Genomic DNA, 16,938 nt, shown 5'->3' on the forward strand with positions numbered 1-16,938 from the left:
GAGGAGGGATGGACACCATTTAGGATTTGTTTCAACCAACGAAGTGCTTCTCTTGGCCTACAGCTCTTCTCCGCCCCCATCCTCTGTAAAGGGCTATGGAACCTTTGCGAACATACATATGCTGACATACATCCCCCCACCCTTGTAGGTTTAATATGAAAGGAACTGAGCACATTTGCAGTTTATTTACTTAATTATCTGAACTGACTGAAGTTTAAAACCTTGACATTATATTTAGATGGGAAGAACCTAACTTCATATAGTCTAAACAAACAAAAAACATATTTAGTTAGTTGGATAAGGGGAGAAGGGAGCCTCAAAAGAATATATGGGAGAAAGGAAGGTGGGTTTCTGTTTGATCCCAGGAAGAGCAAAAGCTCCTTTCTATACCCACCTACTTATCTCCCCCCCTGCCCCCGCTTGCTAATGCCACATGTGCTTCCATCCCCTGTGCAGTCCCCAAATGAGAAAATGCTATAAAAAGCTCCAGTGAATGAGTAGGCCATTCATAGGAAGATGGAGAAGGCTACTCATCCCCCTGCCAGGCCCTTAGGGGCTGCTAGGCAGATTTGTGCTTTTTGAACCAACAAGAGATGCTTAAATCAATATCTGTTGGGACACCACAGCACCTGCTATACAGAAATGAAAACAGCCCCAACCCCCCATTCTGTATGTCCCCTCCTAATGCAGGGGGTTAAATGCAAGTCTAGAAAAGAAAGGCGTATTTTCCTTAAGTGGAACAGAGACAAATAAGAGGCTCTAAAATAATTCGGATGTCATTGCTTTCTTAAAGGAAGAAGGAAAGGGGGGTTATATTTTAGATAGCACTGGTGGAAAAGAACTGCTTCACTTTTAACTGGCTGCAGAATCCTTTGGGGTGGGAAGTAGATACTTGTTCCAAGAAAAAGTACAAGGGAAAAAAAAAGAAAGCCACAGTTTGCTTTGATACTGCTCTTGCCTCGCTGATTAGGGCCTTTTTAAAAGGAGTTGTTTGTTTTCCCTGCATCTCTGACTGAAGACTTCCATTTATAAGGAAGATATATTATGCAACACTTTTTAAGGATTTGTCCAGAGACCCGGAAAAGAACTATAATAACTAGGGGGGCGGGGGCGCTCTACTTTCAGTATAACAGCAGGAGCACCTAAAATATGAGCAGTGAAACATTCTCCTCCCCAACTTTCCTGGCATGTAAGGAATGTAAACAGATTATCTTTTTGGAGTGAGCAGGGATGGACTTAAGGAGGAAAAAAACTCAGACAAAGTTAAACTAAATGATCAGTTCAGTTATCTCCCCCACCCCCAACAACTGTATTAAAGTGCATGACAGCAGCTACTCCTTTTCGGAATCTTAAAACGTACAATTTCCCTTCTCCCTTGCAAGAAAAGGTCATTCAAGTTAATACTTCTTTGCTAAAACATCTTTCATCTGTTTTTAATGGACATTTTAAGCCAACAACTTTTTTTTCTTGAACTGGAGCAACACAAAAAGAAAGACAATACTGTAAAGTCAAGTGCTTATGTCAGCTGTCCAGCTAGAACAGTTGGGTATACAGCACACTTGATTGTACAAAGCAATACCTTATAATATAACAATCAAGAAACTGGAGACATTTTTTGGTCCCCAGATGAATACAATATCCCCTATTTGCCATCTTCATCATCTTTGGGGGAAGGGAAGAGAAATAGCTGAATAAAAGAATTAAATCAAAATGTTATAATTAGCTAATAAGGTCATTTGCTATCTACACCTGCTCTAGCCATTGAGGCAAGAGATACATCAGTTCTTTGTTTGTCTGTCCTTCTCCAAGAGCCTTAAATTAAAAAAACCCAACAACTTAGAGTTGAAATATATATATATGTATATAGATATATATATATATATGTATTTTTCTTTAAATAACATATTTACATCTAATAGAAAATATAACTCTAGAGATAATCTTTTCAACCAAAACTGAAATTGGTGGTGAAGGGGAAGGAATAAAAGAATAATTAAGGACAGATTTTTGTCAATCCTGTCCAAGAAAAAAAAAATCCAAAAACCAGCCAAGCTCTACTAAAGCCTTAAATGCTTCCTCTTCTCCAAGGGGACTCATCGCTTTTCCTTAAAGAACCCTTGGTCTGTGCTGCTCTCCTTAATGGTAACTGTCAAGAAATTGGATGTCACATCAGTCACGACCACTTTCTCCAAGTTGTTGAGAGATGGGCTCCAAGCTTCTTCTTCAGGGTCCCCGAGGATCCTGGAGACAGGGATGCGAGCGATGAGGGAAGGCCGGCCAGCCTGGGTCCCTAGGCCATCTCGGTATAAACCGCCTTGGTCTGCAGAGCTGTGTAAGATCTTAGGAGTACCCAAGTCCAAACCACTCTGCCCCTTTGGATCCAGGAAATCAGCCCTGTGCTTGGTCAGCCTGGGAGGGTAAGCCTCCGGCGCTCCCAGCTTCATGCCAGCTTCGGCTCTGGGGCTGGAAACAGTACTAGGTAATTCAGGCTCCCGTCTCCGGGCTAACTGGATCACGCTATGTCCCGAGCTGAACTTGGCGGCGCCAGGGTTTGCAGCCTCTTCCAACTTCCGGGCTTTTAGGTAATCCACCACCACCTTGTCTCCTGGTTCCATTGATTTCCTCTTGGAGGCCGCATCAGGAGGCTCAGGCAGGTCTTTGTAAAGCTCTTTCCTGGGTTTTGGGCCTCGCTTTTTCAAGGCTCCTTCAGATCGGTCCTCCTCAGCCCCAACCCTGTTTTCCTGGATTGTTTCCACTCTGGAGGTGTTGGTGGTCACGGTGGTGGAGCTGCTTTGAGGGGGCAGGGGGATTTGTCTCAGTCCTTCTCTAGCCCGGGAAGTAGAACCCAATTCCTGGGGGGACCTTCCTGGGTAGGGCACCCGGATTCCCCTAGAAGAGTCACTACGGAATTCATAGGTTTTAGCTTTGGCTTTTGCCTGGGCCTGAAAAACAGATAAGGTTACCAGAGGTGTGTAATAACTTGCCATAAGCATTCCATAATTGCAGTTTACAAGCCAGTCCTGGTGTCTGTCCCTTAGGCACATATAGTCACCACATGGGAAAATATTTCACCTTTATCAATGTTTGGTACCACCACCACCACCCCACACACACACCACCACACTCTTCTCCTTCCCTTACCTTTAACAAGAAGGTTTTCGGTTTGGGACCTCGCTTTTTGGGGCCATAAAGTTCCATTTCTCTTTCCCTATATGTGTGTGTTTTTTAAGGGGGAAAATTTAAAAGGAACATCAGTTTAGTATTGCTCCAAGACAGAGTGATATGGCACTGCTAAAAATGCTGGCTGTGTTTCCCAGTAACATACCTTTCCTCAAAAGCTGCAAGCAGGCGAGCATCTAGAATGTTTTCCTCAGGTTCCCAGGTGCTGTACCTAATAAATGGAGGGGGGAAAAGCTGTATAATTTTATACTTATTTTCTTATTTTCCTAGAACATGGTGACGGCAAGATACCTTAAAAGGTCATCTAGTCTATCCCTCCACCCAAGGAAAGCAGGATGCCTAATTATACTGCAAAATCAAACAAGACCACAATATTTGTTGGACTGCAAGGGAAGCATCGACAGTTACTTACTTCTGGGACCAGCCCTTCCATTTCACCAGATAAAAGTCATCTAGTCTATCCCTCCACCCAAGGAAAGCAGGATGCCTAATTATACTGCAAAATCACACAAGACCACGATTTTTGTTGGACTGCAAGGGAAGCATCGACAGTTACTTACTTCTGGGACCAGCCCTTCCATTTCACCAGATAAAGGTCATCTAGTCTATCCCTCCACCCAAGGAAAGCAGGATGCCTAATTATACTGCAAAATCACACAAGACCACGATTTTTGTTGGACTGCAAGGGAAGCATCGACAGTTACTTACTTCTGGGACCAGCCCTTCCATTTCACCAGATATTCCATACGACCCTACAGAGGCAAAGCAAAGAGCAGTGAGCCTGCTTTTTCGGGAGGGGGTGAACGCAGGCAAACAATTTATTTGCCCGCTACAACATGCATCCGAACCAAAACAAAGGTGTCCCCCAAGCCGCGTCGAAAAACCACGCCGCACCAACGCAGGCGTAAGGTGCAAGGGAGGAGGAGGAGGAAAAGCCATGCACGAAAAAAGGGGGGCGGTGCTGCAAAACAGGCTGAAATGTGCATGCGGAGGGAGGCCAATGCGCGCGGCGAGGACAGGCGCGCAGCCCCCGACGGGCATGCCTCGTCCCCCAGGCGGGCGGCCGCCTGCGATGGTGGCGAGCGGCGCGGCGCGAGAGAAAGGGGGGAGCGGCCGGCTGGCTCGGCGGGGCTGCGGCAGGAAGGGGGGAGCCAGGCGGGAGCCCCGTCTGCGGCCCTGGCGGCGGGGAGCACAAAGCCCGGCGGCGGAGGCGAAACCTACTTTGCGGATGCGCCTCTTGAGCAAGGCCTCGGCGGCGAAGACCCTCTCTCCCACGGCCGACAGCTCCATGTTTACTCGGCCGCTGGCAGCAGAGAAGCAGCGGCGGCGGCAGCCAGCGCAGCCCAGACCATAATACTCCGCTCGCTGACGTCAGCCCCAGCCAGCCCTCCCCTGCTCCCTCCCTCCCTCTCTCGCTCCCTGCCTGCCTCCCTCCCTCCGCACTTGTTGCAGCCCGAGCCGGGCGGCTCGCTGGCTCGCAGGAGCAGGGGAGGGAGGCGGCGGGCTGCGGAGGCTGGGGCTCCGGCTGGGCCCGGCTCTTCCCCAGCTGCACCCGCCTCCTTGCGACGTGAGCCGCGTTTCAAGCACCAAGAGGCGGAGCCGAGCAGGGGGACCGGAGGGGGAGGGGGAGGAGGAGGGGGGGGAGGGGGAGGAGGAGGGGGGGGAGGGGAGGAGGGAGCCCAGAAACGGGGGGTGGGGGTCGGATCCTCAGCTGTCTGGTTGAGCAAGGGGGGGGGATGGAGGGAAGGGACGGCCCTCCCCAGGCAGCCCTCCCCTTCCTCCTTGCGCCTCTCCAATCCGCTGCCACCAGCCCCTCACCCCCCTCCCGCCCCCGCCCCATCTGCACCTAAGAAATAAAATGAAAATAAAGAAAGGGACGGCGTTTCGGGGAGTCGGAGGGGCCCGGCGCTTTCGCGGATCGCTTTCCCGCCCCCCCCTCCTGCCTCGCCCCCCACATTCTAGTTCTTCGCTCCAGCAAAAAAAAAAAAAAATCCTACATCTCTGCCTCCCCCCCCCCCGCGCAACACACACACACAGAAATCCTCCAGAAATGATGCGCGGGGGGAGGGGATGGGGATGGCTTTGGGGAGGGACGCGTCCCACTCAACGGATGCGGCCTCCAAGTTTTCTTGGGGGCAGATCGCGGCTGGGGTGGCGGGAGGGTTGGGAGGCAGCCGCTATTGCATCGGTTGCCCGGGCTGGAAGGGCTCCTTGCAAGCCGGCGCGCGTGCTGCAGCGAGAGAAGCCCTCGTCCGCGCTCACGCGCCCCCTCGCCCCCCGGAAAGTGCCTTTGAATAGCGAGGGGGGGCGGGACCGGCGCGGGTTCTGCACCCCCGGGCCCCCGCGCGCTGCCTTCACGCGCCCGCCTGCAGCAGACCCCGCATTTCCTGAAAAGCTGCCGCGACGTTTGTGCAGAGAAACGGGCTTGTTTGGGGTGTTTTTTCTTTCTTTCTTTTTTTTTTTTAAGCCCTCGGATACACAATGGGCTGAAAAAGTCCAAGTCAGTCCGGGCCTCGGCGGCGCCGGAGAAAGGGGTCTCCCTCTCCTCCTAGGACTGGGCGATCCCGCAGATCCAAAGATAGCCGGACCTTTCGAGACCGCGCTGGGTCTGCGCAAAAATGCCCGCGGAAGAGCCGCGTGGTAGCCTCGGCTGCCCCGGGTCTTCCCATGCACCGGGAAGCCCGTGTACTCGCCAACAGCAAGCCCTGCCAGAAAAGTTCAAGCGCGGCACCCTTTCAGTTTTATTACAACTCATTGAGCGAAACTCGGTGAACTTTGACTTCGGCATATTTTCTGCATGAGACACGCGCGCGCGCACTCAGACCGCGCATTTATTATGAATGACTATATAGTCGCCCATAACAAACGTTCAATTTGCAGGGGAAGAAAAAGTAAACGTTTCTGTTACTTATTACTGATCTTTATTGACCTTCCTGCCTGTAAGGAGAGAGATGTCTGAACAATAATAAAACTACTAGTGGGATGCTAGCCTTGAAGTCCCGCCACGTAGGAGTAACTTCCGTGGCCACCAGTGATTGAAAATAAATGCCGGCGGGATCCCAGCGGTGTGGGTACCAAGCTGCGTTTCCAAGGACACTTCGTGGGAAGCACGCTCCTTTGAAATCACTGGGGACTGGGGTGTATGTGTGTGTGTTGGACTAAGCTATAAGGCATGGAAATGCTAGAAGTGGTGAAAGGGTTTCTTATTGGTATGATGAGGTTGATGGTCCCTGTACGATCCACAACACGCTTAAGCCCAAAGTATGTTAGTCACTAAAACAGTCGTTTCTGATCAAGTGGAGCAAAACATCTCTTTCTAGGAAGACAGATAGACCGACAGGCTGATCGACTGACTTTTCTTCAGTCTGACTTGCACTGTCTTCCTGTCGATTGGTGATTGTCCTGTTGTGATAACTTGTGATAAAGAGTTACCTATAAACGCATCAGTGAGTCCATCAATAGACTAGCTAGTCGAAGTTTTATTTATTTTTTTAAAGATATTTCAAAGTATGCTTCCTTCTTGGAAGATAGATGGATAGACAGACCCACCCACCAGAGAATCCTGTCACGGGTCAATAAAATGTATGAGACTGTGGGGGCAGGGGGATGTTATCTATAGATCAAGTGAAAAACTGCGTGGTCGGACAAGAGCTGTCAATTATTTGCTCCCTTTCGGAAGCTGCTTAGTTCTATACTACAAAGTCATTCTCTGCAGCAACAGAGACCAGTGCCAGCAATACAGCTGTTTCTGCTTAAGTTTAAATACTTTCCAACAGTTTGGGTAGTGAAAATAAAGTCGACCTCCAGAGCCTATAATACCAGGCTCCGGTTTCCTAGCTCCAAGTACCTCTGGGGCTTAACTTTTCGCAACTTTGCTCAAGCTCGGCAAGGTGGGGCTTGGCATATCCCCAGGGCTTCAAGGGACTCTGAGATCTGGTGATCTAGCAAGGCGACCCGTAAACAAGGCGACCGTGTGATTGTGGCCGTCTGTGCGTGCGTGCCTTTGTCGTGACAAGCAGCAAGCGAGGGGTGTTCAGAGAGCTATAATGAGTCACATCCCCCGCCGCGCATTTTGATATCCCGTTACTGAATCCTCTTGCAGGTTCTCTCTGACGCCACCCACCCACCCCCTTTAAATCACTGGTGGCTCTTTAAGGGTTCAGCTATTTGCTTTAAGGTAGTATTTCTCTGTATTTCATCCCTCAGTGATTTTACTGCCTCTTTACTCCAGTTAACTATGTTTACTTTTTAGACGCTGAAAGGACTCCGAGGTTCAGACGCTGTGGGAAGAGGGGATGGAGAGAGAAAGAAACTTTCTTTTCTGCTTCACGAATTTAAACACGTACATGCACACACACGACCCGTCAATCCGGCGAAATCTGGGGGGAAAGGACGGGCGTCGAAATGAACATTCGAATTAATTCGGAATGACTCATTGAGGTCAGGATCAAGGGCAGATTTATTAAACCAATAAAGTTAGCTACAGCCCCTAGCACAGTCCTGGGTTTAAATGTAATGCTGCTACCAGCAGTGAATGGAAGAACCGGTGCTGTCACTTGATAGATGCCACAGCAACAATGGCGGGAGGGGTATCCCTTTATCTCAGGTGGGGACGGTGCTGAAGAAAGCCATGTCTTTCCCGCAGCTTAAAATGTCCATAGTGCAGCCTCAGCAAAGAAACCCCTATGAATCTTAGCAGTTCCCGTCTGAATGCAACAACTGAGAGGCGGGTATAAATAAAGTAAGTAAATAAGTAAGTACATCTTACAGAAGTGGGTTCTAGTCCTCGAAAGCTGATGCTGGAACAAAATGTTGCCTTTAAGCTGCTACAAGACTCCTGTAGGTGCGAAGACCAATCATAAAGTGCTCCCAAACAATATGGGGATTCGATTGGCTTCCTATATTTTTCCTTCCCCGTAAAGAAACATGACTGTTAAGATCGGCTCTCTAGTACAAAAACCTGAAGCTACACAGTCCAGAATTATTTTTTCTCCGGAACTTTGCCTCTCATACGTCTCTAACCCCCCCTCCATTATTAGCAGCGGGGCACACTGCCTCTTGGGGAACTCCGAAGCAATTCCATGTGCCTCGGAGTCTATAGCCCCCCTCCCATTAGGACAGAGTCTAGAACGCCTTGTAACCTGGTCAATTTCCAATCCTTTAGACAGAAGGGCAGCCAAAACTGCAGTATTCCAATGTAACTGCGCCTCCGCTTGGATAAATAAGGTAACGGCATTCTCTTTCCATCTACGTTGTCTCCATCTGGCTGCAATTTCGGCTGTCTCGGAGTGCGTGCGCCTGTGTGAAAGTGGAAATAAAACGGGCTAGTATTGCCATTTTATGAAGAGAGAAAAATGCCAGCAGTTCCATTTAGGATCGTTAGCAGCGTGATAAATGAGCTTTCTGGCTGGCTCGCCTTCTCCCTCTTGCCTCGGCCCATTTGTGTGCGTGTGTTTATTTAATGAAATACGGGCTGAGAAACACCTGTTTCTTCCCAAGGCTCGGCTTTTTCTCCCCCGTCTCTCCGAGTCTGGAGTTCAAATCAAGAACTACGAGGGCTCCCTTTCGGGAGCTCCCAGCGGTGGAACTTCGTGTAGGGAGGAGGCGGCCCTGGCCACGCTGTCCTCGTTCAATGCGGGGGGGGGGGCGATCATTGCCTAGGGACGCCCCAACCAAACACTAGCAGGGCCGAAGAAGAGAAGCGGCTCTGGGTCTCTATTCCGAACGGGAATCGCCCTCCTCTCGCCGGCTCCTGGCCTCCCTTCCAACCACCGGTGCGCCCCTGCGCCTGGGGGCATCGCAATATCAGGGCCAGTCCTGCGAGGGGCGGGAGGGGATCGCCTCGGGCCAGGCTCCGGGGCGGGGCGGGGCGCCGGTGGTGCGGAGCCGGCTCGCGATCCCGGCCTGCTTTCCTGCTCTGGTTTCTTTCTTTGGCGGCAGGAGCTGGGCTGTGCCTGCCCTGTGCGCCTGCGCCTGCCGAGCGGACGGAGGGAAGGCGCATCCGCTAGCTGCCTTGTGCCGCGTGGGCCCGGTGGCCGCGGCCGCCCAGGGGGCGTTTCGGTGCCGGGCTGCGCGAGGACGGCGAGCCGGCCTGATCCGCGGCTTCGCGCGGTCCGACTGAGCGCCACCGATCTGCAGCACAGAGCCGTGTGTGACGGAAGAAAAGCTCAAGCGAGGTCTTTTTTGAAGCAACGCCGCCACGTGCCGCGAGAAAACGAACGAGGCACCCAATAATTGCGAGCGGACAGTACTGTGCCACCCGAAAATCTACCCCCCATCACGGCAGCAGAAATCGGTTTAAGGCAAAACCAACAAAACCCCCCACAGTTCATTTGAATTTAGGATCTGGAGGAGGAGGGTTGAACCCTGCGCATGGTACATGGCTGCTTGTTTCGAGGTCTTACTGGACAGACTGGACAATTAAAAAAAAACTGATGTTGGGAGATTCACCCATGAGATCTGGACTAGCCATTGAGGCAGAGAGACTTGCCTTCTTTCCAGACTCACGTCGTCCCCACGTTCTTGACCCCCCCCCCGCCCCGGTCCCTCATTATGCCAGTAAAGTCGTTTGGAATGGCACCGAAATTCCGTGGTGATAAGTTGTTGCAACGGATGTGTATTTCTCTGCTACGGGTTAATGAGTCTGAGGGCGGCAAGCGTGGAAAGGATCCCTACAAAAGCCACTTGGCAGAGGCTCTTGTATGCACAGGGTCGAGCTTCCATGGCAGAGCGCAGCTGTGGTTAGAATGCACAGAGTGGTTCATGTACAGAATACACCGTCAGCGTGCATTCATTAGCTAGGAAAGGTGCCATCAATACGATCATTGGTCGGAGCGCCCGCTCTAGGAGGCCACGGAGCTGTTGAGTTTAGAGGTTTCAGACTGAAAATATCGGGAGCTTTTCAGTGTAGAGACAAAGGCGATTGACGGGGTGACACGAGAGAGATCTATAAACTTATGCATGGTGTAGATAAAGAGAGATTTTTCTCTGACTGTCCCTAATAGTGGAACTCTGGGTCAGCCTATGAACTGGTTGGCAACTGGTTCAAGACAGCCACAAGACGGTACTACTTCACACAGTGGGTGGCTGACCTGTGGAACTCACTGCCACACGAAAGGTGATGGCCGCCAGTGGGTTTCAAAGAGGGCTGGATACACTCACCGAGGATAGATCTATCCTTCGCTGCCAGCCATGACAGCCGAATGTGGGTTCTGGCGCGTTCAGCTTCTGGCAATCAGGTGCTGGGGAGTTATCAGGTGAGCTTTCCTAGGGCATATGACGCTCAAGTAGATGGATCATCGGTCCGATCCAGCACGGATATTCAGGTTCTTTTGCGACCTGGAGCTCTGGAATGAATTGAGCCCCCGACCCTAAACACATTAACGCCGAAGTAAACCTCACCGATCTTAGCGGGGCTTGTTCCCAACCAGGCGTGCATAGGATTGCAGGGGTAGGCATGCTAGTCAGCATACAGGCGCGGGTGTCCGACCGTGTGGCTGGCTTCTGGGTAAGGTCGAATGTGTTGGTGAAATCCTGAACCCGCCAAGCATAAAAGCTCCAGTTCGGGGCTGGTTATCCCCGTCCATCCTCTCGCTAAGGCGGCTCACGCACTCCTTTCTCTCTCGCCTGCTGCTGGTAGGAGCCAGACCATCAAAGCTGTGATGGATGGGGGGCGGGAGCCGAGGAGCGAGAGGGACTCCGGCAGAATCCTCTCCCCACCTAGCTGATGTGCTTTTGAGCTGGATCTGCTCTCCTGGGCGTGTCTTCTTGGGAGGCAACGCTGCAGAGCGAGGGGCTAGCGAGGGGGCTCTGGGCGCCTCCGGTGAGGGCGGTCGCGGCTCCACCGAGAAATACGGCGGGTGTCTCCGAGACTGTCTCAGCCAGCGCGCCCGGGGGGACGGGACGGGACGAGGGGGGGGGCGTTGCGCAAGGGACGGGGCAGGCGGCACGTGGACAGGCAGCTGCGGCTCCCTGCCTGGGGCAAAGGTGGCCCGCACACGTCACCTTGGCCTGTGCCCCCCTTCCAGCGCTAGCAGAAGGCGACGGGCTAGAGCCGGGGTTCCCCGGAGATGTTGCCGCGCTTTCTTGTTCCTGGAATCCCTCTTGTCATGATAATGCACAAATATTCCAGCAGCCCCCTCCCAACCAGACATTCCTGATCTGGGTGAGGGCATGGCCTCCTCCAGCGCCAATCCAGAGGCAAGGTGGTCGCGGAGGAAAGGACCGGGAGAGCCAGGTTCGAGTCTCCGCACAACCATAGAAGGTGGCTGGGACCTTCGTGGTGTAGAGGCTAAGAGCAGTGGTTTGGAGAGGTGGACTCTAATCTGGAGAACCGGGTTTGATTCCCCACTCCTGCACATGAGCGGCGGACTCGAATCTGGTGAACTGGGTTGGTTTCCCCACTCCTCCACATGACGCCAGCTGGGTGACATTGGGATAGTCACAGTTCTCTTAGCGCTCTCTCAGCCCCACCTGCCTCACCGGGTGTCTGTTGTGGGGAGAGGAAGGTGAATTTAAGCCGGTTTGATTCTTCCTTAAGTGGTAGAGAAAGTCGGCATATAAAAACCACCTCCTCCGACTCCTCTCCTTCTCGCCCCCGCCCCGCGCCTGAATGTGTCCGCCTTTTCCGATCGCGGAAATGTATCTGCGTCCCAGTGCTAAGGGCCCGGGGAGGGGAGGGGGTTCCCGCTGAATCTGGAACAAAGAGGGCGAAGGTTCTGATCGCCAGTCAGCACAGCGAGCCCTTTGCTGGGATGAGAAGTACTTGGGGGACCAGCAAATTCCTGGCTGCTGTAGAAATAGGATATAACAGACCAAAGTCTCCCTTCCCCCTTCAGTTTCTGAATCCGACCCCGAATATTAGGCTTCCCTCCACTCTTAAACTGGAGGAAATGTATCTTTACATTTAATAAAATATTAGCTCCATGAAACACTCTTCAGGACGCTCTAAATCGTCTTGTATTATTATTTGCACTCATTTGAGATCTAAATATTCTCCGAAGGGGGGGGGGGTTGCTGAGTCGGTCTTCATGGCTCGGAGAGACTATGGCGGCGTTCCTGTCCCAGTGCCTGCCTACCAGTTCCAGGGCCTTTACGTGGCAGCGGTCAGCCCTGGGCTCTTCATTCGAACACGCCTTCCCACCCAAGGGACCGTCCTGAGCTTCTGGGGAGAAGCCAGCCCTGTAGCACCGCCTCTCTTCCCCCACCACCCCCGCCCCCTGGAGCTCCGGGCCAAGCCGAAAGCCCCCAAGGCCTCCCGGCTGGACGCTGGGTCCTGTCCTTAACCCCGGAGGGCGGCGCACTCTGGCTGCCCCGACAGCCTCCAAGGCTTTTTTTCCTGGATGCGAAACTTCATTGCCAAGGCGCTTAAGAATTGTCCGTAGCAAGCAAGCAAGGCCATTTATGCATGCACGGGACGTTTTGCCTTGGGTTTGCCGCTGTCTAGGTGCACATTTTCCCCACCCGACTTCTCAGACCTCTCCACGGGGGTCTGTTTTTGAGTTCTGAGTATTGGGATGGGGGAAACGTGCGCCTACAGAGCCGCCAACCCGAGGCAGAACCTCGCATGCAGTCCCCAGCCATTGCAGAGACCATCCGGACCTTGGCCCCTGCGGGTTCTGGGCGGCGGGTCCTTCCGCGGGGCTTCGGCTGGCCGGTCCTTGCAATGGCAGCAGGCTTTAGCAGGTGGTGCCTTCATGCCTGGTTTGTCGCGCTGCCGCCGCTGCCCAGGCTGGGCGTAGAGCCGGGCGGAGCGATCCCTCGCCTGGCGGCCGGTCCAGGCCAAGCCCAGCGGGGGCTGCTCAATCCCATCATCGCGCTTGGCTGCCCCGGAGGGGGAGAGAATGAAGCGGGGAGGAGGGGAGGGAGGGAGACCCGGGCAGGCAACGGGGACCTGGAAGGGGGGACTGGATGGAGAGGGGGCGGAGGTCAGCCGGGGCTGACCCGGGAGGGGGCGCGGCCAATCTGAGCCTCCTGCACCTCCGGGGGGTCAAGGGGACCACCCCACCCCAGAGGCAGAGCGCCCAGCAGCAGGAGGTCAGCCTTCTAAAATCGAGCCCTCTCGGTGGGGCAGCAGGCAGGGATTTGGGAGGAGGTCTGGGCAGGGCGAGGGAGCTTTCCGAAGAGATCACACTGAGAGAGCCGTGATCCCGGGATCTGGGGGAGGAAAGCGGAGAGAAATCGTCTTATGCTAGGATCCACTGCTGCAGTTACTCATCATTGCTTATCACGGGTTCGTTATCACAGCAACCTGACTTCGGAGGTTTGGGAGTGAAGGAAAGGCTGCATTCATTTATTATTTGGGACTATAATCCACATTATAGGAATGAGAAGATAGAAAGCCAGGGTGAGGTAGTGGTTAAAATGTCCGACCGGGATCTGGGAGGCAACAGTTCAGAGCCCTATTCTGTCATGAAGTTCGCTGGATGACCATGGGCCAGTCTGTCTCTCTGACCTACCTGACAGGGTGTTGTAGTGGCAAAATGGGAGGGGAGAACCATTTAGGCTGCGGTGAGCTCCCTGAGGGAAGCCAGCATATAAATGTATTGATAGTTAGACAGATATGTTTCAGCTGTTGCATTGAATGCGGGATTTAGATTGCGATGCTGTGCATACTGATCTGGGAGTAAAACCCCGCTGAATGCAGCGGGAGCTTGTATAGTATCGGGCTCCAAGTAAATATTTATCCTCCGGGTTCGGTCGCTTGTGGTCTGTGTGCCTTTACAGTGCAATCCAGTCCGCCGTCTCAGCTCTACTGACCAGCAAAAGAGCGGCCATAAATTGCCTAGCACATTAGCCGGTGTGCTGTCTCCCCGCCTCATCTATTAAATGGAAATACCCATGCCACATCACATCCACGTGACAGGAGGAACCAGCAAAGGATTAGCAAGCGACTGGCCTCCTGAACTTGCCACGAAAATGCAAAACTAGCACTATATTACAGAGCCGAGTCGCACACATATATATCTCACCAGACGCCTCTCCGACCAATACATAATCGCCCCCATTTAAAACACACACACACACACACACACACACACACACACAGAGTGATGGAGTGGATGTGAAATGATGTGAACACCGATCCATGATGGCTGACTGTCAGTCCCCCCCTCGACTGTGCGCGCTGTGGAGGCGTCCTTCCGTATTCTGCACCCCGAGCCTAAACCCATTGAGGAAGAAGCGAATTTCAATGGGATTTCCTTCCAAGCGAGTCGCTCGGGATCTCCGCTGTATGGCACAGAAGCGAGGTCTGGTGCAGGCAGCCATCGCAAGGATACCGACCTGCAATTTCAGATTGGGAGAGGGTGGGTCCTCCCAATGGCCTCCATCTCAGCAGAGAGCGAGAGAGAGAAGCCCAAAGGACGGCAGTTGGGAGGTGACCGACATATTGGTTATGAACTGCTTTCTTTGGGCGAAAACGCGCGGCCGCTTGAGCCTCCTTTCTTCCCTGTTCCAGCCAGGATCCAGCCAGGATCGAACGCACGGACGTGCGTTCGATCCCGGCTGGATCCTGGCTGGAACAGGGAAGAAAGGAGGCTCAAGCGGCCGCGCGTTTTCGCCCTTTGTCTCGCCATCCTTTCGAGCAGACTGGGGAGGCTGAGAGCGAAATAACAGCTCCAAAGCGCAGGCCGAGCGCGTTGCTTCGGTTTCGCCTCGTTCCTGGTTGCAGTCGCACACCCACGCACACCCCGGCTCTTCCCAAGAAGCTGCTGAGCCCTCGCTATTATTGTTGCCCTCCGATCGAGGGGCCGCAGCTAAGTTGCACACACACACGCACCCCCCACGCCCACCCTCGCCAGCGCAATGGCCGAGAGGGGTAGGACGCGGGCAGAAGGAGGCGAAGGGCAAGGAGACGGCAGCGAGGACTGATTCTGCGCATTAGGCTGGGCCAATAGGCAGGAGCTGGCTGGCCATTGGTTGGCTGAGGACAGGAGACCCGGGCTGTTGCTACTGCCTCTCTCTCTCTCTCTCTCTCTCTCTCTCTCTCTCTCTCTCTCTCTCTCTCTCTCAAACGGGTCTAGCAGGATCGTGCTCTTCTATTCTGCATCGGTGATCGGGTTATAATACCCAGTGGGTCGCCGTGTTAGTCTGCCTGCAGTAGCAGAAAAGGGCAAGAGTCCAGGAGCCCCTTAAAGACTAACACAAATGTTTTTGGAAATCTTTCCCATTCATTCATAGATCAACTCACACCCGCTAAATTAATTCCCAGTGGGTCGCCGTGTTAGTCTGTCTGCAGTAGTGGAAAAGGGCAAGAGTCCAGGAGCACCTGAAAGACTAACAAGAATATTTTGTTATTGCAGTGGGTAGCCGTGTTAGTCTGCCTGCAGCAGTAGAAAAGGGCAGGAGTCCAGTAGCACCTTAAAGACTCACAAAAATATTTTCTGGCAGGGGATGAGCTTTCGTGAGCCACAGCTCACTTCCTCAGGTCATAAGAAGCACTGTCCCTCGATCAGTTTCCATAGCCGTATGAATGCAATGGTGCAATCCGCCCCCTCCAGCCGCAGCAGCGTGTTGGGGACATGAGCACGTTGGGGGGCAGGGGTCTGTTTGCTACCCCGAATAGGCCGGAGCCGCTCCTCCGTGTCATGTCGGATGAGAAAACGTGGCGTGTTTCGGCCCCTGTTGCAATGAGCTGGCTCTGGTTTGTGGGGGGTTTGGCTCTGGGGGAACGGGTAGCGATTTCCCACCTTGACGCGCATGCGAGTCTGCGCTCCAGCCGAGGCAACCCACCAGCTTTCGAGGGGATCCGGGCGCCGCTACGTTTTGACCTGGATACTGGTTCCTTCCGAGCCCAGCTCCAGGTTCAGCGAGGCTCTCTGTCACGAGGAGAGGCGAGGGCTAGAGCACCTGCCCCATGAGGAGGGGTTGAAACGCTTAAGGCTGTTTAGCTTGGAAAGAAGGCGGCTAAGGGGAGACATGATAGAGGTCTAAAAAATTATGCATGGTAGGAAGAGAGTGGACAGGGAGAAGCTTTTCTCCCTCTCTAATACTGAAGCTGGAGGGTGACAGGTTCTAATACTGAACCTGGAGGGTGACAGGTTCAAAACAGATAAAAGGAAGTATTTCTTCACACAATGCATAGTTAAATTGTGGAACTCCCTGCCCCAGGATGTGGTGATGGCTGCCAACTTGGAAGGCTTGAAGAGGGGAGTGGACATGTTCATGGAGGAAAGGGGTATTCATGGCTACTAGTTTAAATGGTTACTAGTCATGATGCAGACCTCTTCTCTCCAGGATCAGAGGAGCATGCCTATTAGGTGCTTTGGAACACAGGCAGGACAATGCTGCTGCAGTTGCCTTGTTTGTGGGCTTCCTAGAGACACCTGGTTGGCCGCTGTGTGAACAGACTGCTGGACTTGATGGATCCAGCACGGCCTTTCTTTCTGGCACATGGGAATGGGGCGGGCTGGGGGGAGAAGAGCCTTGGAACTGGAAAGAAGTTACAGGCAGGCGATCTCAGTCGTAGTCAGCACACCTCACTCCACCTAAGTGAAGGCGACCCCACAGGTACACATACAGGCCAAGAGCAAAGGGTTGCCGGTTTAGACATACTGAAATGGAAGCATTTAACGCGCACACACACCCTTAAAGACTCCGAGATCGTCCACCTGATCTGGCACAATGTGACGCATCCCGCGGAGTTGGATTGCACCTGGCCGTACCTGGCCTTCCCTGTTTGGCAAGGGACATGGGGGAAACCCTGAGGGAGAGGAATCAATTGAGTCGCTCTCGGAAAGAACCGATCCCAATTTTTCT

The 16,938-nt window shown here is 53.1% G+C and overlaps 2 protein-coding genes across 2 annotated transcripts in view; one reads left to right on the forward strand and one right to left on the reverse strand.

The window, feature by feature from the left end:
- The window catches only part of LOC130490731 (chromobox protein homolog 2-like), a 122,406-nt gene that overhangs the window by 24,448 nt on the left and 81,020 nt on the right, over positions 1 to 16,938 (forward strand). The gene's annotated exons all lie outside the window — the stretch shown is intronic.
- CBX8 (chromobox 8) lies at positions 2,047 to 4,487 on the reverse strand. The gene is made up of 5 exons (XM_056864628.1): positions 4,402 to 4,487; positions 3,889 to 3,932; positions 3,326 to 3,391; positions 3,142 to 3,208; positions 2,047 to 2,942 (listed from the first exon to the last, which is right to left on the reverse strand). Exons 1-5 carry the CDS (start codon positions 4,468 to 4,470, stop codon positions 2,094 to 2,096), a joined length of 1,095 nt encoding a protein of 364 aa, XP_056720606.1. The 5' UTR covers positions 4,471 to 4,487; the 3' UTR covers positions 2,047 to 2,093.

Source organism: Euleptes europaea, chromosome 1 (genome assembly GCF_029931775.1).
Source record: "Euleptes europaea isolate rEulEur1 chromosome 1, rEulEur1.hap1, whole genome shotgun sequence".
In the NCBI taxonomy this organism is placed as follows: domain Eukaryota; kingdom Metazoa; phylum Chordata; class Lepidosauria; order Squamata; family Sphaerodactylidae; genus Euleptes; species Euleptes europaea.